Source organism: Dama dama, chromosome 5 (genome assembly GCF_033118175.1).
Source record: "Dama dama isolate Ldn47 chromosome 5, ASM3311817v1, whole genome shotgun sequence".
In the NCBI taxonomy this organism is placed as follows: Eukaryota; Metazoa; Chordata; class Mammalia; order Artiodactyla; family Cervidae; genus Dama; species Dama dama.
The window spans coordinates 9,383,609-9,406,168 of NC_083685.1; the positions used below are offsets into that span (position 1 = coordinate 9,383,609).

The 22,560-nt window shown below is 46.5% G+C and overlaps 2 protein-coding genes across 7 annotated transcripts in view; one reads left to right on the plus strand and one right to left on the minus strand.

Moving 5' to 3' along the window:
- KCTD10 (potassium channel tetramerization domain containing 10) overlaps window positions 1-7,018 on the minus strand; it is a 33,579-nt gene extending 26,561 nt beyond the window's left edge. For all 3 annotated transcript variants that reach the window (XM_061141706.1, XM_061141705.1, XM_061141704.1), the window contains exon 1: window positions 6,938-7,018. In XM_061141706.1, coding sequence (XP_060997689.1) covers window positions 6,938-6,940 — 3 coding nt within the window. In that variant the 5' untranslated portion in view covers window positions 6,941-7,018. The remainder of the gene's footprint in view (window positions 1-6,937) is intronic.
- A 144-nt stretch (window positions 7,019-7,162) lies between these two features.
- Window positions 7,163-22,560, plus strand: part of UBE3B (ubiquitin protein ligase E3B) — a 46,811-nt gene continuing 31,413 nt past the window's right edge. The window contains exons 1-10 of one of the 4 annotated variants that reach the window (XM_061141708.1): window positions 7,163-7,465; window positions 8,822-8,965; window positions 13,005-13,107; window positions 14,402-14,583; window positions 15,099-15,219; window positions 16,952-17,011; window positions 17,798-17,902; window positions 19,416-19,512; window positions 21,138-21,223; window positions 22,084-22,166. In XM_061141708.1, coding sequence (XP_060997691.1) covers window positions 14,423-14,583; window positions 15,099-15,219; window positions 16,952-17,011; window positions 17,798-17,902; window positions 19,416-19,512; window positions 21,138-21,223; window positions 22,084-22,166 — 713 coding nt within the window. In that variant the 5' untranslated portion in view covers window positions 7,163-7,465; window positions 8,822-8,965; window positions 13,005-13,107; window positions 14,402-14,422. The remainder of the gene's footprint in view (window positions 7,466-8,821; window positions 8,966-13,004; window positions 13,108-14,401; window positions 14,584-15,098; window positions 15,220-16,951; window positions 17,012-17,797; window positions 17,903-19,415; window positions 19,513-21,137; window positions 21,224-22,083; window positions 22,167-22,560) is intronic. The other 3 variants (XM_061141709.1, XM_061141707.1, XM_061141710.1) reach the window with 3 other exon arrangements.

Here is a 22,560-nt window from a genome sequence, read left to right on the forward strand (position 1 = left end):
TAAAGCTTTACTAAGCAAGGCCCTGCCCACAGAGCAAGACCCAGTTTTTTCCACCTCCAGTCTCTCCCATCAGGAAGCTTACCCAAGCCACAGACTCCTCCATCAGAGGGTGGACAGAAGCAGCAAGAAGAACCACAGTCCCACAGCAAATAAAACAAAAACCACATTAATCAGCATGAAAAAGCAGAAAGTTATGTCCCAGATGAAGGGACAAGATAAAACCCCAGGAAAACAACTAAGTGGAGATAGGCAATTTTCCAGAAAAAGAATTCAGAATAATGATATTGAAGATGATTCAGGATCTCAGAAAAACAATGCAGGCAAAGATTGAGAAAATGCAAGAAATGTTTAACAAAGACCTAGAAGAACAGAAGAACAAAGATGATTTAACACAGTAGAAGGATATCAGTAGTGGAAAAACTGAGGCAGAAGAACACATAAATGACATGGAGGACAGAATGGTGGAAATCACTGCCACAGAACAGAATACAGAAAAAAGAAAAGAAATGAAGACAGCCTAAGAAACCTCTGCGACAACATTAAACACACCAACATTTCCATTATAGGGGTCCCAGAAGGAGAAAAGACAGAGAAAGGACCTGAGAAAATATTTGAAGAGATAAGAGCTGAAAACTTCCCAAACATGGGAAAGCAAATAGTCAACCAAGTTCAGGAACCATAGAGAATCCCAAAAAGGATAAACCCCAGGAGGAACACACTGAGACACACAGTAATCAAACTGGCAAAAATTAAAGACAGAGATAAAATACTAAAAGCAACAAGAGAAAAACTACAAACAACATACAAGGGAACTCCCATCAGGCTATCAGCTGATTTCTCAATAGAAACTCTACAAACCAGAAGAGAATGGCATGATGTATTTAAAGTGATGAAAAGGAAGAACCTACAACCAAGAATACTCCACCCAGCAAGACTTTCCTTCAGATTTGATGGAAAAACCAAAAGCTTTCCAGACAAGCAAAAGTTAAAAAGAATTCAGCACCACCAAACCATCTTTACAACAAATGCAAAAGCAACTTCTCTAGACAGGAAACAAGAGAAGGAAAAGACCTACAGAAAATAAACCCCAAACAATTAAGAAAACGGTAATAGGATCATACATATTGATAATTACCTTAAATGTAAATAGATTAAAAACACCAACCAAAAGACACAGACTGGCTGAGATGAGAACATGTGCATACATGTACTTCCACTTACCACATCACTCTGCTTGACCCCCAAACTGTATGTAATTAACTATTACTCACTTAATACCATCATGATTGGTCAACAGAAAAATAATAGAGTTTTATGTCACCAAAATTATCATTTAGTAGAAAAACCTGTAATCACTTTTTAAAATCCAGATGCATATCAGAATTATCTTGGAATTTTTTGAAAAATACAAAAGGTCAGATACTGCTATTTTTTTTTCTTTCTGCCAGAGCTCAATATGTTTCCAATGAGCAGCCATGTTTAAAAACTGGACTATATAAGGATCTTTTACTTTTATCTAGTTTGTTTCACTTTTTCTATTTCATATTCAGCGCTCCCATTTAATTTAGCTTGTTTTCCAATTTCTCCATCTCTTCTTTTTTTTTGATGTTCTTTCTCAAGCTTTATCAAGTGTAGTAAAGCTCTTGTATACATATATAAAAACAGTATGTATAATGTATATTTTAGAAAACATGAATTTTTGCCTAACTAAAAAATTTATGACATTTTGATTCCACTTGTTTGACTTAGCCTGAATAGAATGCTAAATTTCTAATTAAAAAAAAATAGATATGCAACTAGCAACAAAGGTTTACTGTATAGCACAGGCAACTATAGTCAATATCTTATAATAACCTATAAAGGAAAATAATTTCAAAAATAATATATGCATATATGTATAACTAAATCACATTTCTGTGTACCTGAAAAATTGTAAGTCAACTACACTTCAATAAAATACAAATATTAGGGGGGAAAAGCTTGTATTTATGGATTTGTGGGGGTTTTGGGTGGGATGGGAGTTAAGGAAAGTTGCCGCAAAATGGAAATTTTTTTTTAAGCACCCTTGTCAGATCAAAATTTACACAAAAATAAGTATGTTTTGGGGAAATGATGTAGTATTTTGTAGGGCACCTAAACATGAAACAGGTAGATAAAAGTCCTAACAGATAATTTTATGTACTGTACTTGTTTTGCTTTCCAATACCTTTTTAAAGATAATATATATACAATAAATGCTTTTCAATGTTTTGGTCGCACTGGGTCTGAGCTGCAGCACGTGGGGTCTCTGCTGAGGAGCACAGGCTCTCGAGTTGCGGCGTGAGGGCTTCAGAGCTGGACAGTTCAGCAGGCGGGCATGGCCTCAGCTGCCTTGAGGCATGTGGGCTCTGCCCAGACCAGGGACTGAACCTGTGTCCCCTATACTGCAAGGCAGCTTCTTAACCACTGGACCACCAGGCAAGTCCCAATAAAGTGTATTTTAAGTGTAGAGTTTGATGAGTTTTGATCAATGGATGCACCTATGTGTATGTTAGCTGCTCAGTCATGTCTGACTCTTTGCAACCCCAAGGACTGTAGCCCACCAGGCTCCTCTATTTATGTGATTTCCCAGGCAAGAATACTGGAGTGGGTTGGCATTCCCTTCTCCAGGGGATCTTCCTGACCCAGGGACGGAAGACCGGTCTCCCGCACCGCAGTTAGATTCGTCACTGAGCCACCAGGGAAGCCCATATATGCAGCCCCTACTCAAGACAGAGAACACTCCATCCCTCCAGAGAGCCCCTTTCCTGAGGATGCCACAGTCCTAATGTGCATCATCACAAACAACCATGTAAAATCCAAACAGGGACCTCCCTAGTGGTCCGGTGGCTGAGACTCTGTGCTCGCAATACAGGGGGCCCAGGTTTGATCCCCGGTCAGAGAACTAGATCCCGCATGCTGCAACTAAGACCTGGCGTAGCAAATAAATAAATATTTAAATAAATAAATCTAGACAGTGCTGGAAGACAGCTATCATTATTTCCCTTTTGTGAATTTGGATAGCTTGGGCCCACATTCAGTCACTTCCTGAAGTGCATGGAGACAGAGGCGGCCTGATGACAAAGCCAAAGAACGTGGGCACGTCCTGCCTGGCCTCAAGCCCACAATTTTATCAATGGTCACACTTGGTACATACAGAGCTATGACACAGAAATTGAGAAAGGGGACCTCGCCTCAGTCTTCTTCAGAAAAGCTCGAAAATAAAGACAGGAGGCCATGTGTGGCCGAGAGCTTGGGTTTGCAAAGCAGACGTGACTTTAAGCACCTGGCCCTGCAACTGACCAGCTGTGGGAGCCTGAAGGAGCCGTTCGAGCCTGTGCTTAGCCACTGAGTCGTGTCTGACTCTTCTCCACCCTTCAGGCTATACTCCGCCAGGCTTCTACATCCGTGGGAATTTTCAGGCAAGAATACTGGAGTGGGTCGTCATTTCCTCCTCCAGGGGATCTTTCTGACCCAGGGATCGAACCTGTATCTCTTGGGTCTCCTGCATTGCAGGCAGATTCTTTACCTTCTGAGCCATCAAGGAAGCCCGTCTGGAACCTAGTCTGGTCTAGCAAGCGGGACGGCAGTCACGCCTCCCTCCCAGGGTTGTGGTGACAGAAGCCCCAGAGGGTGCTGGGCCAGGCCCCTGGCTCAGAGCAACACGAAGCAACCAAACCATGATCATCTGAGGATGTGCTCCAAGTCTCAACTTCTCTTCTCTTTGGAGACCATTTCTAGCTCTACTGACATCCGACTGAATTACTAAGAGGATGAAGGTGGAAAATATCTTGGTCTAGCTTGAAAATTCCAAATAGACAAAGCAAGCCTTGCACCTTTTTGGAGCCCACTTCGATACTAGGAGAGGACCTTGGGAAATACGGTTCTGGCTGTTGTCTGTCCCTAAGCCCAAGTCACATGGAGTGGGGACACGAAGCAGTAGACAAGGAGGCTCTCACAGCCAAACCTCTCTTCGCAGGACTCTCCAGTCATCACTGCTGGGGTCCTGCTTTGTTTCAAAGGCTTGAGTTCATCATCAACGAGGCTGGGGAGGTGAGGCTGGAGAGAGCAAAACTGGCTACAAGAAACACAGGTAATCAATACTTGACATACCGGTTACCAATTTTATTCAATTGAAAGTTTATTCTAATTCTATCGGAAGTCTAGCTTTCTCTTTCCCACCTCCTCTGAGCACACTGTTGCTGATTCTCAATGGTGTCTCTCCACTTACCAAAAAAAAAAACAGAAAAAAAATACTGATGCCTGGACTCGACCCAGGGAAATTCTGATGTAACTGGTCTGGGGATGTGGCCGGGAAATAGAAATTTAAAATTCCAACTCTCTGGGTGATTCTAATGTGCAGCCAAGATTGCAACCCACAGTTCCAAAAGATCTGTGTCACCTCCCGGTCAATCAGGCTACATTTAACTTCCTGGTCTTGCAGAAGCTGCCCCTCCTCCGGCTCCGTGGGCCCTGTGAATTCTGGACCACACATAAAAACAAGCCAAATCAGAAACAAAAGCAGGTCCCTGCTTCACAGCTTCAGGCTACACACAGAGGGGAAGTAACTGTACACTAGCTTAGAAAAAATAAAATAAAAACCAGCCGTGGGGGAAAGCCCTTGACTTGAAAAGAGATCCAGGCAAGTACAATAGGAAAAAAGATACTGAATCCCTCAGCCTCCAAAGTGTTCTCCACATCTCTTCACAGAACTGTCTTCCTTGCTGTGTGTTGGAGGAGATGTGTGTGTGGAAGGCCTGGACAAGAGCTTAGCAAACCTGGACTGCAGTTCTGTGCAACGTTTAGATACACCAAGTCTCCGTTTCCTAGCTTTTTTTTTTAAATCATGTGTTCTATCTGGGAGGATCTGATAAGGGTATTTATCGATTTATTTGGCTGAGCCGGGTCTTAGTTGTGATACGTGAGATCTTCGATCTCCGTTATGGCATGAAGGATCTCTAGTTGCGGCATGTGGGATCTAGTTCCCGAGACCAGAGATCAAACCCAGGCCTCATGCATTGGGAGCACGGAGTCTTAGTCAATGGATCACCAGGGAAGTCTCTCAGCTTCCTTACCCATAACATGAAGTTAAAGCCAAAATCTTCAGATTAATCCTCAAGCAATAAATGTTTAAAAAAAAAAAAAAAGTGTCCTTTCCCTTCTGCTCCTCAAGCTATCCTTAAGGCCAGAGGGTCCTAGGCCTGGCAGTACTGGAATCACCTGGGTGCTCTTAGATGTGCTGAGAGCTGGCTTCAGCCCAGAACAATTAATCAAATTGTGGAAGGGTGTGGAAACTTAGAAACTAGTGTTTAAAAAGCTCTTCAGGTGATTCTAATGTGCAGCCACAAAGCTCAGATGTTCCTTTAACTGACTAGATCTAAGGGGTCACTGTCTTGAGGCTAATTATAAAACTTTCCAACTCTGGGCATTTCTGCAATTCAAAAAAGTCTGTTCTATTTCAAACCAACTAAATTCAACCAGCCACAAAACTGTAGCATTACTTGGTAACCAAAACCTACAGGACAGCCACTGCCACTTCCAAGTGTCCTGTCAAATTACTTGCTCTTCCTGTGTTGAGCACACAAACCATTGGCCTACGTCTTTCAACAGTCTAGTGAGAAAAACGCCATCATTAATCCCATTTTCAAAGGGAAAAAGAAAGTATCAGAACTATTAGGGTCCTCTGACTCCCACTCTCATGCACTTCTCATAACAGCCCAAATCAAGAAATCATGACTTTAATCGTTTGCAGGGCTTGCTGGGCCTTACCCCCAGATTAACTCAGTAGTCTCGTAGGGCTTGAAAACTTGGCCATTTCTAACAAGTTCCCAGGTGATGCTGCTGGTCTGGGGACCACAGTTTGATAACCACTGCTTCAGTGCCTTCTCTCCCTTAGGTGGAACTTACTTGGCACAGAAATAGAGCTGTTCAAAGTCATATACAGGTAGAGTCATTTCTTCTTCCATATTGGCCTTGGGACTGGTGTTCCCTAAGACTGCACTTTTCAGGGAAGAGACTCCGGGCAAACCAATGAAAAAAAAAGGGTCTGGGCTGAACTTTGGTCATTCCCACCCAGGGAAAAAGGCAAAGAGCAAAGCCCTGAAGGTTCCCGAGCACAGAGAAACATTTCCACAGATAGGAGATAAGAGCGTGAGACATCCCCAGCTCCTTAGGCGTGGCCACCCCGGTCTCGACGGAAGTTGACTAGATAGGTACCCGGGCACCAGTTAAGGTACTGAACTCCGTGGCGAAAGCACCCTGACCTCAGGCCCCTGGCATCCCTCCGGGGAGTTCCCAGCACCTAAGGCACGCCCGCCCACAGGCTCCTTTTCGTTTCTTTCCTCCACGCCACTGGCCCGAATACTCAGACGCACCTTGCCCACTTCCCCGAAACCCAGCGACTCTAGCACAACTTCCAAAAAACCCAAACTCCCCGCTCCAAGCAATCTCACTTCGCTCTCTCGTCACCTACACATCCGCCTTCACAATCCTTCCTATTTTACTCATTTTCCACCCCAAAAGTCCATTTTCAATGACATCTCTTTGTTCTCTTTGCAATCACCAATTCTCATTTCTAACCAGCACTCAAGTCTTAAGAAGTGGTCCGCCTCACCACTACCACCCACCCCCCACAACTTACTCGAGCACATATCTACTCCCCAAGCCCAAATACCCTTTCCCGCGTCCCCAAGAGCCAGGGACAAGCCCCCTACCCCACAACAGAGACACAATTCTCCTCCCAGAGCCCTTCCCCCACAGCCAACCTCGCCCCCCATCCAACCTCCCAACCTCCTCTCCCCTATCGCGACCGTCCCTTGTCGCACCCCTTCCCCTCGGTCCCTGCCCTCTCTACTCTGCCTGTGCCCGGTTCTCTCAAGCCGCTCTGGAGCCCCCAGTCGGCGGGCAACGCCCTCCTTACCATGAAAAGCCGGAGGAAGCCGGAGTCTCCAAACCCGGACTGAAAGAGACAGGAAACACCCAGCTCGCGTGAGCCGCGGACGGAGGCGGGGCCGGGGCGGGGACGTCCGCTGTCTGCACCTCACTTCCGCCCCGCAGAGGACAGCGTCCTAAAGGGTCCGTCGTACTACTACTAGATAGAGACCGCTTTCTTCCAAGCTCCCTCCTGGAATGGGTTGCATCTACTTCTCGACTGGATCAGGCGTTTATCCCTCTCCTTAATGCTCCGCTTTCCAGCTCCCATAAATGACAACAAGATGCAGGGAGGTTTTCCCATCCGGACGAAGAAGTTCTTCGGAACTGTCGTTTCCGGAACTAGTTGTTGTTTTCCGACGGAACTCTCAGAGTGAACACCCTGGGGCAAGATGGCGGTCGGGCTTCGGCAGCTGCGCCGGGTCTGGCAGAGCTCGGGGGTATTGGGCTGAGGCGGTGGTAACTGCGGCCCCGATCCCGAGCGCCGGGGCCTCGAGCGGATAAAGGTCTACGGCCTGTGGGTAGCGATTGGGAACAGGGTTGTGGGTTCTCCGAGTGGTGGGACCGGGGTCTGGGAGGGAGATGGCCCTAGGGCCGGGTCCCTGCTTCGCCTAGTCGGGGTTGCAGGTGCTGGGGGCTGGCTTTTGGGCTCCAGGGGACGTTTCTCCGTGGCCTTTTTATTTCCGGAGCTACTGAGATAAAAAGAGGCAATAATAAGCCTTTATAAACAGACTAGTGCTGAATGAAAAAGGTTTGTTATTGTGGTTGTTGCCGAGGAAAGACGCCGGGCCTCAGAAGTCATCCGAACCGGAGTTCCAACCGATTCCCTATAACCTTGAGTGAATTCCCTTCCCTCTCTGTGCCTCAGTTTCCAACTCTGTAAAATGGAGTAACTAGCTCCTGTCAAATGGAGAAGCTCATGTAACTGAAATTTTAGTACGATGCCTGACGGCTCTCAATAAAAACAGCTGAAGTTAGTGATACCAGTAAAGAAAAACCTGGTAGTAATCTGACTCTAACTCGGCCCCACGGGCAGTCTTGCATTCTCGACTTTGCCTTCTGTGAATGGGGGCGTCCCTGGATCTTGTCTTCTCTGTTTCACTTAAAATAAGTAATTGCTTTGGAGTTAGAGAAGAGTGCAAAATCAGGAGCCTTGTGACCTCTGACAAGTCATGTCCCTCTCTGAATATCGTTTTCTCTGTGTGAAGGTGGTAACATGCACCTATATAGGCTGCAGCCTTCAATAAATGATAGCTGTTATCATTAATAGTTTTAAGTCCTGTTGCTTATTCTTAAGAAAATTGGGCTATTGAGACCTGATAGAGCTGTTGAAAAGTCAGAGGTGATTAAATATCTGTACGGTATTTGACCCATGGTCCACGCTTAACAAATGGTGATGGTCATTCAACCTGGCTGCCCAGCTGTTCCCAGCATGAGTGGAGAATTCTTTTGGGCTCAGACAGCAGTTGGTATTTATGGTGCTTCACCTTTGGATGACACTCTCTGGACTGTCAGGCTCTTTCATAGTTTTCCGTGAAGTTGGCCTCATCCAGAAAAGACTGAATATCTTATGGACCTATAGAAGTAGGGTCCTAACTCTGTTAAAATCTTGGCTCTGTGCCTTACTAGGGGTCTAGCCTGGGCTAAGTGTCTGTGTGTCAGTTGCTCAGTCGTGTTCGACTCTGCGACCCCATGGACTGTAGCCCACCAGACTCCTCTGTCCATGGAAGTCTCCAGGCAAGAATAATGAAGTGGATAGCCGTTTCCTTCTCAGGGGATCTTTCTGACCCAGAGATCAAACCTGGGTCTCCTGCGTTGCAGGCAAATTGTTTACCACCTGAGCTCTGGGAAAATCCCAAACTTCAATTTACAGATAAGGAAATTGAGGCTTACAGAGGATAAGGAACTTGGCCAAATGAGAAAGAATCAGAACTGAAAAGAACCAAAGGCTACTTTGATCCAGGGCTTTCTCTGCCATACACAGCCTTTTCTTTGGTCCTACAGGACATTTAGCAGAGTAAGTACCTCACAAATACTTCTGATGTGTTTTTATTTGATTGATGAACTGTAATAGACATTATGCAGATAGAGGAAGTGAAGAAGAAAGGATTGGAAAAGCTGCAAAGTATAGACCATTCCATGGTGTGAACAGAAACCAGCATACAGCGTTGCCGAGGGGTTGGTGAGCTCAAAGAAGAGCCCCCTGGGAGAAGTGAAGTTTTAGATGGCCCCCAGGTGCTTAGTCACTGTTTACATGCAACCTCCCGTTTTTCTGTCAGGAGAAAGCTCTCTCTTCTTCTCCCTCCCCGTCTTTCCCCAGCCCCCAAAGAGAGACTGTCTCCATGTTGAGGGAAGAGTATACCATTGTGCTCATGGCTTGGGCAAGCTTGTTTGCAGCTCTGAGAATCCTGAAGCTGTCACCCAGTCTAAACAGGGCCCTGAGTTCATAGCCCAAGTGACAGGACTGGTGATAGAAAAAGCTCTTTTAACAGGTGACCATTCCTTCCTACCCACCGACCCAGAGTGTCTGTACAGGTAAGGGCCTCTGGTAAAGAGTTTTTAAAAGGCAGATCTTTGTGTGTATAAAAATAATACGGCAGACTTATTGACTGTGCACCCTCTCAGCCACTTTGACGGGTGCTTGATGTCATCATCTCATGCAGTCCTTATGATCAGCCTCTAAGCTGATTAACAGACAAGACAGGACAGCTCAGAGCTGTGTCCCCACAGTACACGGCACAGCTCCGCCTTGCTCCAGCTCTGCGTGACTCCAAAACACCACATGCCTTCTGTGGAGAATTCAAAAAACAGGCCAGTTAGGGAAGCAAAATGTCCTACAGTCCCACTACCTCAAAGCAGCCATTATTCTTTAGTGGAAATATAGTTGATGTATAATCGGAAAGACAGAGATCTCTTCAAGAAAATTAGAGCTACCAAGGGAACATTTCATGCAAAGATGGGCACAATAAAGACAGAAATGGTATGGACCTAACAGAAGCAGAAGATATTAAGAAGAGGTGGCAAGAATACACAGAAGAACTGTACAAAAAAGATCTCCACAACCCAGATAATCACGATGGTGGGATCACTCACTCAGAGCCAGACATCCTGGAATGTGAAGTCAAATGGGCCTTAGAAAGCATCACTATGAACAAAGCTAGTGGAGGTGATGGAATTCCAGTTGAGCTATTTCAAATCCTGAAAGATGATGCTGTGAAGGTGCTGCACTCAATATGTCAGCAAATTTGGAAAACTCAGCAGTGGCCACAGGACTGGAAAAGGTCAGTTTTCATTCCAATCCCTAAGAAAGGCAATCCCAAAGAATGTTCAAACTACTGCCCAGTTGCACTCATCTCACACACTAACAAACTAATGCTCAAAATTCTCCAAGCCAGGCTTCAGCATTACGTGAACCATGCACTTCCAGATGTTCAAGCTGGTTTTAGAAGAGGCAGAGGAACCAGAGATCAAATTGCCAACATCCAGTGGATCATCGAAAATGCAAGAGAGTTCCAGAAAAACATCTATTTCTGCTTTATTGACTATGCCAAAGCCTTTGACTGTGTGACTCACAATAAACTGTGGAAAATTGTGAGATGGGAATATCAGGCCACCTGACCTGCCTCTTGAGAAACCTATATGCAGGTCAGGAAGCAACAGTTAGAACTGGACGTGGAACAACAGACTGGTTCCAAATAGGAAAAGGAGTACGTCAAGGCTGTATATTGTCACCCTACTTATTTAACTTCTATGCGGAGTACATCATGAGAAATGCTGGGCTGGAAGAAGCACAAGCTGGAATCAAGATTGCAGGGAAAAATATCAATAACCTCAGGTATGCAGATGACACCACCCTTGTGGCAGAAAGTGAAGAGGAACTAAAAAGCCTCTTGGTGAAAGTGAAACAGGAGAGTGAAAAAGTTGGCTTAAAGCTCAACATTCAGAAAACTAAGATCATGGCATCTGGTCCCATCACTTCATGGGAAATAGATGGGGTGACAGTGGAAACAGTGTCAGACTTTATTTTTTTTGGGCTCCAAAATCACTGCAGAAGGTGATTGCAGCCATGAAATTAAAAGATGCTTACTCCTTGGAAGGAAAGTTATGACCAACCAAGATAGCATATTAAAAAGCAGAGACATTACATTGCCAACAAAGGTCTGTCTAGGGAAGGCTATGGTTTTTCCAGTAGTCATGTATGGATGTGAGAGTTGAACTGTGAAGAAAGCTGAGCACCGAAAAATTGATGGTTTTGAACCTGTGGTGTTGGAGAAAACTCTTGAGAGTCCCTTGGACTGCAAGGAGATCCAACCAGTCCATCCTAAAGGAGATCAGTCCTGGTTGTTCATTGGAAGGACTGATGCTGAAGCTGAAACTCCAATACTTTGGCCACCTGATGGGAAGAAAAGATCCTGACGCTGGGAGGGATTGGGGGCTGGAGGAGAAGGGGACGACAGAGGGTGAGATGGCTGGATGGCATCACTGCCTCGATGGACATGAGTTTGAGTAAACTCCGGGAGTTGGTGATAGACAGGGAGGCCTGGTGTGCTGCGATTCATGGGGTCGCAGAGAGTCAGACACGACTGAGCAACTGAACTAACTAACTATAATACATGTAAGTTACAGGGGTGCAATATACGGTGACTCAATTTTTAAAGGTTGTCCTCCATTTGCAGTTGTAAAATATTGGCCACATTCCCTCATCTTGTACAAAATATCCCCATAGCTTGTTTTGTTTTCTGTTGTTGCTGCACTGGGTCTTTGTTGCTGCATGTGGGCTTTCTCTAGTTGTGGCGAGTGACGGCTGCTCTCTATTGGTGTGCAGGCTTCTTATTGCCATGGGTTCTCTTGTTGCGGAGCTCAGGTTCTAGAATGTAGGCTCAGTAGTTGTGGGGCACAGGCTTAGTTGTCCCTTGGCCTGTGGGATCTTCCCAGACCAGGGATTGAACCCCTGTCCCCTGCATTGCAAGGCTGATTTCTTAACCACTAGACCACCGGAAAAGCTCCTGTAGCTTGTTTTATATCTTATGGTTTGTACCTCTTAGTCCCTTACCGCATACTACCCTTTTTTCCTTCCCTTGCCCCGCTGGCAACCACTTGTTCTTTATATCTGTGAGCTTGCTTCTTTTTTGTTATATTCACTGGTTAAAAGAAGCAGTCCTAACAGTGTTTCTTCCCCAGTTTTGTATCTACCTGTGCCCAGGACTTTTTCTTGATGTAATTGGTGTCATAGGGAAGAATCTTTTGTATTCTATTACAAGTTGATCCCTAAAGGGATGTTGCATATAAGCCTAAATTATACTCAGTGGCCCATCTCTGGGAACTCTGCCTCCCAGCTAATGAGGCTTAAGCTAAAATACCTTTGTTTATCTCACAGGAAATATCCTAACCGGGCCCACCCATGAATGACTGCAGGGAGGAAGAAATGAACACATCCCCTTTGGAGGCTGACCGGAACCAAGAATTGTTTGACTTTATTCTCTTCCTTTTTAGTGTAAAAGAAGCCTGAATTCTAACTCAGGCAAGATGGTTCCTTGGGACATGAGTCCACCATCTTCTCAGTTTGCTGTCTTCTCAAATAAAGTCACTGTTCCCTGCCCCAGCACTGGTCTCTTGACTTATTGTCCTGTTGTGTGATGAGGAGTAGGAGCCTGAACTCAATGACAGTATTGGTTCACAGCCAGCCCCTTTTTCATTTCTTAAGCATAAACATTTTTCCAGTTTGCTAAAAATGCCAAACAATTTGCATTGGCTTCTAAACATCCCATTCCCTCTGTTATTCTTTCTTGGTTGCCATCATAAAGCCTACAGCTCTAATTCAATAACTTCTTTGGGCTTATTCTCAACCTGCTCCCTTTAAACTGAGGACTGGGGAGATACATGTGCCATTTAGATCTGATATTAATTAAAGAGGACACGGGTGGGGTTTTTTGTTTTGTTTTTTTTTAAACCAGAGGCCCTGTTTTTATTACTTTTTTTTTCAGTGAAGAAGATAAGACGATGCCCTGCCTATAAAACTCAATCCAAAATCTGGATTTTTTTTTTTCTTTTGCCAGAGAAGATAAGCTCCTCTGAAGTGAGAAGCCGCCCTCAGCTGTGAGTCCTGTGTAAGATCACTAATGATTACCTGACATTTCTGCGTTACCGGCAGGTCCTCAGGTGAGAAGACTCTTTCTATTGCCTATCTTCTCACGCTCCCTCCTGGGATCAGGTGAAAGTTTCGAGATCGAATTACAGGTACTTAAGTCACAGTCTGTATGCAATCTCCTGTCTTAAAATTGGTTAGAGGCTCCCTCTACTGCTCCCCACCCCACCCCCACACTCCATGAGGGACTGTCTCCATGTTTGTCTTGAGAATTACTGATGAGAGACTCACATGTTGGCAAAGCCTTGTTTACCAGCTGTGGGTCAGTGTTGAACAGGGGTCACACAGGTCCCTGGATGTGTGGACATCGGAGGAGCCTCGTGTGACAATTTTTATCCTGGATGTTTTCACGTAGGCACTGCTTTCAGTGAGGTAACCTGGTAAAGAGACGGTTTTCCAGAAGTCTGAATTTCTGAATAATTCATTTCAGTGCCTGTGTTAGCTGGGCTGATTATTTTGCATAAAAGGACGAAGTTTTCAAGCATCTGAAGACATTATCTCAGTGTGAGAGGCTCTATAGACCAGTACTGTGTGCTCTAGGCTGATAGCCACAACCATCCCTTTGGGAAAAGACAGTTACTGGTGATTTAGATGACACTATAATGGCTAATTGAGAGCCTCTGTCCAAAAATGCCAGTCTGTGGATGGGGCATCTCTGCTGTAACATCTTCATCAGCCCTTGGCCGAATGGGAATAGTAAGGACAACAGAATAAGTTGTTCTTAGAACTAAACATACTCAGTTTAATGGATTGTCTCACATTCTGGAATCACGTACCTTTGGCTTTCTTTATGTTTAGTTGGCCCTTTAAAAAAATGAAAGGCTTCTTTTGTGCTGGGCACAAAGTAGGTATCAGTAAATATTTGTTGAGTGAATGAATGAATAATATTAACAGTAAATAATTATGTTTAATGTTTTGCCCTCCAGTCTTTACTCGGCAAAATACAAGCTGACTGCTCAGTGAAATATCCAGGGACCTTTGACTTAGAGGATGCCTGGTTTGAATTAGAGCTCTAAAGATGGAATCGATTCATGCTTTGTTTATTCATTAAACGATCACTGAGCCTGAACCCTATGCCAGGCGCTGTATTCTTTCTCTTAAGAAAATGTAATTATTTAGTATAGGAGAAAGCGTCGCTGGTCTGGGGAGTTGCATGAAAGGAGCTGATAGGAAGTTGGGACTCATGCCAGGAGAGCTATTAGCCCTTGGGGAGGGTGCCAGGGCTCTCTGCCCTTTGCTCCTAAGCCCTTTCTGTGAGTTGTTTTTCGTATCATGACTGACATCAGCCACTGGCTGTTTTCCTTGCAGGGTTTGTGCAAGTTTGCAAACATGTTCACCGTTTCTCAGACCTCGAGAGCTTGGTTCATTGACAGAGCCCGTCAGGCTCGAGAGGAAAGGCTGGTGCAGAAGGAACGAGAACGGGCAGCCGTGGAGATTCAGGCCCACGTACGGAGCTTTCTCTGTCGGCGTCGACTGCAAAGAGAAATCAGGTGGGGGGCAGGAATCCTCAGCACGTTTTTTTTTTTTTAATGTTGTTTTCTGCAACTTAAGTATGTTTATTTTGGCTGTGCCGGGTCTTTGTTGCTGCACGCCAGCTTTTCTCTAGTTGTGACAAGCGGGAGCTACTCTCTGGTTGTGATGAGAGGGCTTCTTGTGGTGGTGGTTTCTCCTGTTGCAGAGGACGGGCTGTAGGCCACACGGGCTTCAGTAGTTGCAGCTTGCAGCCTCTCGAGTGTGGGCTCAGCAGTTAGGGCACAGGGGCTTGCTCATCGGCATGTGGGATCGTCTCACACCAGCGATTGAATCCATGTCCCCTGTGTTGGCAGGCAAATTCCTAACCACTGGACGGACTACCAGGGAAGTCCCAGCACCTTTACTTTTATTCCCAATAAATAGGGAGGAAAAAAAAAAAACCCAGTTGGTAATTTCTTACAGTCCTTGAACAGCCTTCCAGATGCTCTGAACTCCTAACTAAAAAAAAATTTTTTTTACCTTCCCTCCCTAGGAGAGAGATTGATGAGTTTTTTAAAGCAGAAGACTCTGGGTCCAGTAAAAGAAGCGCACTTTGTATTTTTAAGATTGCCAGGAAACTGCTGTTCTTGTTCAGAATTAAAGAGGATAACGAGGTAAAATAACAACAGCAAACACACGTCATGCTTACGATGTGTCAGATCCTTTTGTAAGTACTTGATAAATATTAACTCACGTAGTCCTTACAGCGGCTCTGTGAGTCAGGTTCTGTTACCCCCACCTCCCGCCCCTTTTGTTTGCTTGGAAACTGTTTTGTAGGAATTATACCCAGTGCTGAGAATCATCGTGATTTTTTTTTTTCAATAAAAAGTTTGGGGGATTTTTTTTGCTTGTTTGTTTATTTTTTACCATTTATTTATTTGGCCATGTGGCATGTGGGGTCTTATTTCCCTGACCAGGGATCAAACCTGTGCCCCCTGCAGTGAAAGCAGAGAGTCTCAACCACAGGATGGCCGGGGAAGGCCCTCATCACGATTGGTTTCATGGTAACTCTTCTGTACGCACTTGTCCTCAGATGCGTACAGAAGCCAGACAGGTTAGCAGATGAGTGAGAGAAGCTGTTCATGAGTTGCTGCACAGTACACGTCATAATTCATGGTAACTGACAGACAGTGGTGAGGGCATCGGAGGGAGAGGTGGGCTGTGCCATGACCAACCAAAGGAGCGGCCACCCCTTGGCTCCAGCCATTGGAGGACTGATACTCTGGCATTTTTTAAAGAGATGCTGGAGATCTTTGCTACTCAGTTTTCTAATTAGAAAAAAAGTGAAACTCACTGTCATATCCAACCCTGCGACCCCGTGGACTCTAGCCCGCAAACTCCTCTGCCCATGGGATTTCCCAGGCAAGAATACTGGAGTGGGTTGCCATTCCCTTCTCCAGGGGCTTTATCCTGACCCCAGGGATCGAACCCAAGTCTCCTGCATTGGCAGGTGGATTCTTTACCATCTGAGCCACCAGGGAAGCCTGGTTGGCAGCTAATTTGAAATATCTTTTAAAATCCTGCAAACCAAACAAAACATGCTAGTTGTACCTTTGGAGTTAGAACCATCAGCCTAGAAAGTAGGATTCCAAGGAAGGAGCTAGTTATCTGTAACAGTTGTAAGGATACCATTGGGGAGGGCCTCTGTGTTCCCAGGGTCAGGCATCCATTGCAGCTAAGCGTCTCGTTGCACCAGACCCTCTTCTGGGTACTGGGGTCTCCGAAGGAAACAAAATGGGCTCCATAGCCCAGCAGGAGGGAGAGGAGGATGCTGGCACTGAGCCCAGTCACGCAGGGGAGGACAGGCAGGAGGAGGGAAGGGGTCCCCAGTGAATAGAGGAGGAGACTGCAACTTAGTGTGGCGAGGGGGCAGCCAAGGCCGCACCACTTCTAAGGGTGTATCCAGAGTTGGCAGAGCCAGAGCGTGACCCGGGTTCCAGTTTCCACTCTTCCTGCTTTTGCGTTTCAAGATACAAGTGATGACATGACAGCTTGTGAGGCAAAAGTCCGTATGCATGGTGCTTACAAAACGGCAAATGGCTAAGCACAATTGAGGAGAAACAGCTGCTGGTCTGCGGGACTGCAGGCCCAGTTTGCCAGGCTGATCTTGTTTTCCAAAAGGAGCCCCCGTCTAGAACACACCCGGGGCTCCTCTTGCCCGCAGGCCACCCGTTGGAGAGCCTTTCCTTAGTCTTTGTGATATCCTCGGTCTCCACATCTGCCAGTTGGGATTAAATAGGGCCCCCATGTGAGTCATTTGGCATGCCACGCCAGGGGAATGTGTGAGGCTGCCTGATGTCTCCGTTTATGGTGGGAATGTATAACCCCCATTTTGCCTCTCTGCAGAGATTTGAGAAGTTGTGTCGCTGCATCCTGAGCAGCATGGAAGCTGAGAATGAACCCAAGGTGAGTGGGGGTGGTGAGGGGTGCCAGAAAGTCTCCCACAACCCCGCAAGCCGGCCTGCTTGGCTCTGAAACTTCCCGTTGAATGTTCTGACTGTTGTGTATGAGTCTGCTTATGTTCACGTGGGTGTATGTGTGTGCTATGTTGTTTGGTCGTGTCTGACTCTGCGATCCTATGGACTGTAGCCCACCAGGCTCCTCTGTCCATGGGATTCTCCAGGCAAGAATACTGGAATAGATTGCCATGCCCTCCTCCAGGGCATATGTTCACATCCACATGCGAGTAAGTAATGGATCAGAAACATGAACAGACTGGTTTCCTCAGTCTCTGCGTTACCCAAGACGTTGTGTTCAGCCCTTGCCTCTTAGGGTGGTAAATCCCCTTACCAGGCTGTTTTACCTTTGAGTTTAGTGTTAAAATGAGTCCTGTTGTTGTTTAGTCCCTCAGTCGTGTCTGACTCTTTTGCGACCCTGTGGACTATGGTCTGCCAGGCTCCTCTGTCCATGGGATTTCCCAAGCAAGAATACTGGAGTGGGTTGCCATTTCCTTCTCCAGGGCATCTTCCAACCCAGCAATAGAACCCGTCTCCTGTATTGGCAGGCGGATTCTTTACCGTTGAGCCACCAGGGAAGCCCAAAAGAAATCCTACTTGCTGCTTATTTATCCATTCCATCCCCCACCTCATCTGACTCTAGACCTGGCTGTTTGATCCCATTCCAGTGTCTGGAATGTATGTCGTTTGATCCGTGTAATCGTCCGTCACGTTCCTCTTTTTTTCCTGCTTGCAGGTGTGGTATGTGTCCCTGGCTCTTTCCAAGGATCTCACTCTCCTATGGATTAAACAGATCAAAGACATCCTGTGGTATTGCTGTGAGTTTCTTGAGCAGCTCAAGGTAAAAAATAAAAAGACTGTAATCCTATCCTTCCCACGTGAGGCTGTAGGATGTACTTTCAGAGTCCTCGTGACTCGCTCATAGATGTTACTACCTGTATGATCTCCCAGTTGGAGTCTAGTAATGAATTACTGGAGCCCTGTCCCCAGAGAGAGTGAGTTAGATGTTGTTATCAGCCTGAGCACCTTTTTCATGCACAATATTTTGAATATTGACCTGGTCTCACCACAGTCTTGATGCCAGGAATCTGTTGTTTTCCCTTCTGTCCTTTTGATGTAGTGGATACTTTAGAGTTGATATTATTACATGAGTCTGGCCCCTTGTGACAAGTGCAGACGCCCAATGTGAGTGCAGCTGGTAATACATACAAGCTAAGGAAGAAAGAGAACATTTTGCTGTAGAGTAGATTGTGTAACAAGGCAGGTGGAGATGACTGGAGCCAGGGGCTGCTGGAGTTGCCATCTCTTACCTTCGCTCTGTGCTCCCTTTTGGAATCCCCTCTCCCTCTCCTGCTGTAATCATAGTAGCCAACACTTCTGGGCCTTACATCCTTACTCTGTCCTGACCAAAGGGAAAAGGGAGGGCTCCCCTCCACACACCCGTTCAGAAATCTGGAGGACTCGTAAAGGTCCAGTGGGATCCTGGCGTCAACCCTGCACTAGTCACGGTGGCAAGACAGATGGGTGTTGCCCTCACCCCCACCTGTCCAGTGCCCTCCCTTGCGTTTCAGGAAGGCGGGCAGGGGGTGTGTGTGCCGACAGCGGCCGTTTCCACTTTGCTCGTGTGGAGGCCAGACGTTTCAGGGGCAGAGGCTTGGCGTGGACTCCTTTGGTGACTGAGTTATGATGGAGCAAATGTTGCCAGAGTCCCCAGTGATCCATTCTCAGACGTCTCTCTCAAGGCGCTCGTGAATGGCTCTCTCGGCCTTGACCCAGGAGAAAGCATAAATTACAGTCATCGTTACAGGAATAGCCAATATTACCTAGTATGATCTGTGTGCCAGGCACTGTTCTTAGTGCTTTATATACATTAATCCATTTACGTCTCATAACAACCCAATGAAAGAAGCAGTGTTACTGTCTCTAGTCAGCAGAGGAGGAAGTACAGCGAGGTTAAGAAACTTGCCCAAGGTCACACAGCTGGTAAGTGGTAAACCCAGAAGTGGGGGCTCACTGTCCTTGTTCTGTTCAGTTGCATTTCTTCTGCGGCTACAGTGTACATGCATACATGTGTTAAATACTAAATGCGTACATAGAAGCAAGCCAGCGCTGGTCATCTTATTTTCTAAGAATTCTCAATTCACTAGTCTCAAGAGTCTTTCAGGTTCTGTGGTCAAGCCCTCATGTGCCAAAATCCCCATCATTTAACTTCTGAAGCGGTGACTCCTCGAGAGAAAAAGAATAAAAGCTTAGAATCCCGACTTGTTTGTTTGCAGTCAGAAAAGTTGTAAATGGATTGTTTTGCTGCCTTGGGCTTGAGGGCGCATGTCTCAATCTCACTCTGTCGTTTCTAGCCGGAAATTTTACAAGACTCCAAACTCATCACCCTGTACCTCACGATGCTTGTCACCTTCACGGACACGTCAACGTGGAAAATTCTCCGGGGAAAAGGTCGGTGAGACTCACTTCAAAGTCTTCCCCAAGTCGCATTTCCACAGAGAGCTCGGGGGTTTGGGGGACCTTTTCAAGGACTGTTTTTGCCGCCACGAGCCTCAGGGAAGGGCCTGGAACTGCACACATGGAGATGCCCGTGGTGTGTCCCATGCCGCTGCCCCACAGTGTCTAGAACATGCTCAGTATTGATAGAAGGCACAGTCCCTCTGAGCTCACTTGTTACAGCACCCGCAGCACTGCAGCCTCCAGGTGGTCATATTCACTTAAGCCTCGTCACTTCACATGGAGGATGTTCAGCAGAAAATAATTCTATCTTAGGGACTTCCCTGGAGGTCCAATGGTTAAGACTCCGTGCTTCCAATGCAGGGGGCGTGGGTTCTTAGGGGAGAACTAAGATCCTGCATGCTGCACAGCGCAGCCTAAAAACACTAAAAGCTCATAAAATAATTCTATTTTGCCCATAAAACTGCCTCCGTCCCTGAATCCTGAACTCAGCCTCACGTGTTTCATACATTCATGTCGTTCATCCATTCATCATAGCCTACTCTGTGTGAGGTGCCGAGGAGGCACCAGAGATGCAGGAAGGGTCACTGTCCTCCCGGGGCTTTAGGGCTGAACTCTGTGCGCCCACCCCTCCTCACCACACTTGAGTCTGGGGGCCAGAAAGGAGACAGATGTTAGGGTATGGGGCTTCTTTGGTGACTCAGTGGTAAAGAATCTGCCTGCCAGTGCAGGAGATGTAAGTTTGACCCCTGGGTCGGTTAGGAAGATCCCTTGGAGAAAGGAATGGCAACCCACTCCAGTATCCTTGCCTGGGAAATCCCATGGACGGAGGAGTCTGGCGGAGTACAGTCCATGAGGTCGTAAGAGTCAGACGTGACTTAGCAACTGAATAACAACGTACATATGTATATGTGTGTGTATATATATGAATATGTGTGACTGAATGAGTGATGTGTGTGAGTATGTACAGGTCACGACACCAGTGTGGCAGGTGGCGCTTGGAAGGAAGAGCCCAGGAGAAGCGAGGTGCAATGGGGTGAGAGGCCCTGCCTCGTGTGGGGCTCAGGCTTTTCTGAAGAAGCGGTGTCTGAGCTGAGAGCTGGAGGGAGAGGTAGGGTGCGCAGAGGAGGGACAGAACTTTGAAGCAGAGGAAACTGCGTGTGCCAAGGCTCTGGGCCAGGAAGGAGGGATTCTTTGGGGCCTGATCTTGGACTCTGGGTGGGGAGGGGTGGGGGAGGAGGCATTTAAAACTCATGTTCTGGGCCCTGTCAGGGACTTTGTGTCCCAGTGGGAAGCGGCGGTCGCTGCAGTGGGTACAAAGTGCCAGGCCCTTGGAGGGACGTAGAAAAGGTACTGCAGGAGCTTGGAGGTTGAAGATGATGCTTCTGGGAACGGATAGGACCTGTCTTTTAAGAGGCAACCCTTGAACCAGGCCTTGCAGGAGAGAGAGAATCCTGGAAATACTGCATCTCTTCTGGTACCAGGCCCAAGGGGAGCCGGAAGGCAAGCCAGAGGAGGTCTGGTTTCCTTGTGGCCCGGGGCCTGGGGACATAAACAGTTCACATGATGGTCAGAGATTGTTTTTTTCTTTCTTTCTCAGACTTTTTTCCTTCGTTTAGGTGAGAGTCTTCGACCAGCCATGAACCACATTTGTGCAAACATAATGGGCCATCTCAACCAGCGTGGGTTTTACTCTGTCCTGCAGGTCTGTGACTTCCTTCTCTAGTATCTAACTTGGGTTTACCTCTGGTTTCGGCATATCTGCCACCCTCCTCAGAGCAGCGCTTTCTGCAGAAAAGGCTTACAGCCCAGCGCCCTCTCTGCCCTCCCCCCGCCTCATGGTTTGTGTAAAGAGAGGAAAATGGCTGGGATCCCTTTGTTGTGTTTACCTTTTACTTATAAGGACAGTCCAGTCACTTGAAACTTAAACTCAGGCAGGAGGCCTCAGGACATATCCACTCAGGTTCCTTCTTGGTCAGTGTCTGTAATTGTCTTTCTAGTTCCATGCCCTCCACAGCCTTCGGTCCACACTGCGTGTTATCAGGCCATTTCGCACATGCAGGGAATTGTCAGAAATCTGACCAGTCAGTGTTTAAAAGTACTCTCTAACTCCGGAGTGTGAGAAGTGGCATTGGCTGAGTCCATCTTCACCTGGGGCTGAGCTGGGCTCTCGTCTAGTTGGGTTTCCTCTTCTCACCACAGCCCTGCGAAGCACCTTGGCAGCCAAGGGTGGTTTCTCCACAGCTCCTCTCAGTGGCAGCTTCTCCTTCACACCCTAACTCCAAACTGCTTCTAAAATAATTGAGATCTTAAATCTGGTATTCTTTGTATCAGCTGTTAATTTTTTTTTTTTAGCTATTATTCTTAAAAACATAAGTGTAATACTTAAAGTAGAGATAGAGTGGGGCAATGAACCTCCATACCCATTACTTTTCTTTCATTTTTTTTAGAAACATCCCAATACAGTTTTTTTCTTTTAATCTGAAGCACTCTTTGTACCTTTTTTATGTACACATGAATATAAAGTTGGCATCATCCCCTGACCAGTTTTGATGTTCTTTTCAGATCCTGCTAACCCGTGGCCTAGCGAGACCCCGGCCTTGTCTGTCCAAAGGCACTTTAACAGCTGCATTTTCCTTAGCGATGCGGTAAGTGGGAAGCTGTAGCTGAGGGGCTGGTGTACTTTGAAGGCACCTCCTCTTGCAAACTCTTTCTGAAGAAGGCCAGCTAGCAGATGTTCTCAGATCTGTGCGCCATGCATCTGTCACAACTGCTCTGCCACTGTAGCTCGGCAGCCACAGATGGGAATGGCTATGTGTTCCCAAAAACCTCTATTTACAAAAATCATCAGTGGGCAGATTTTGACCTGTGGACAACAGTTTGCCAACCTGGTCTAGACTCTGTTTACCACTTAACCATGAGCCGCATGGGACTGTTTCAAATGGAAATTTATTAAAATTAAATACAATTAAGAATTCAGTTCCTTGATTTCATTAGCCACATTTCAGGTGCTCAGAGACCACAGGTGACTAGTGAAAACCA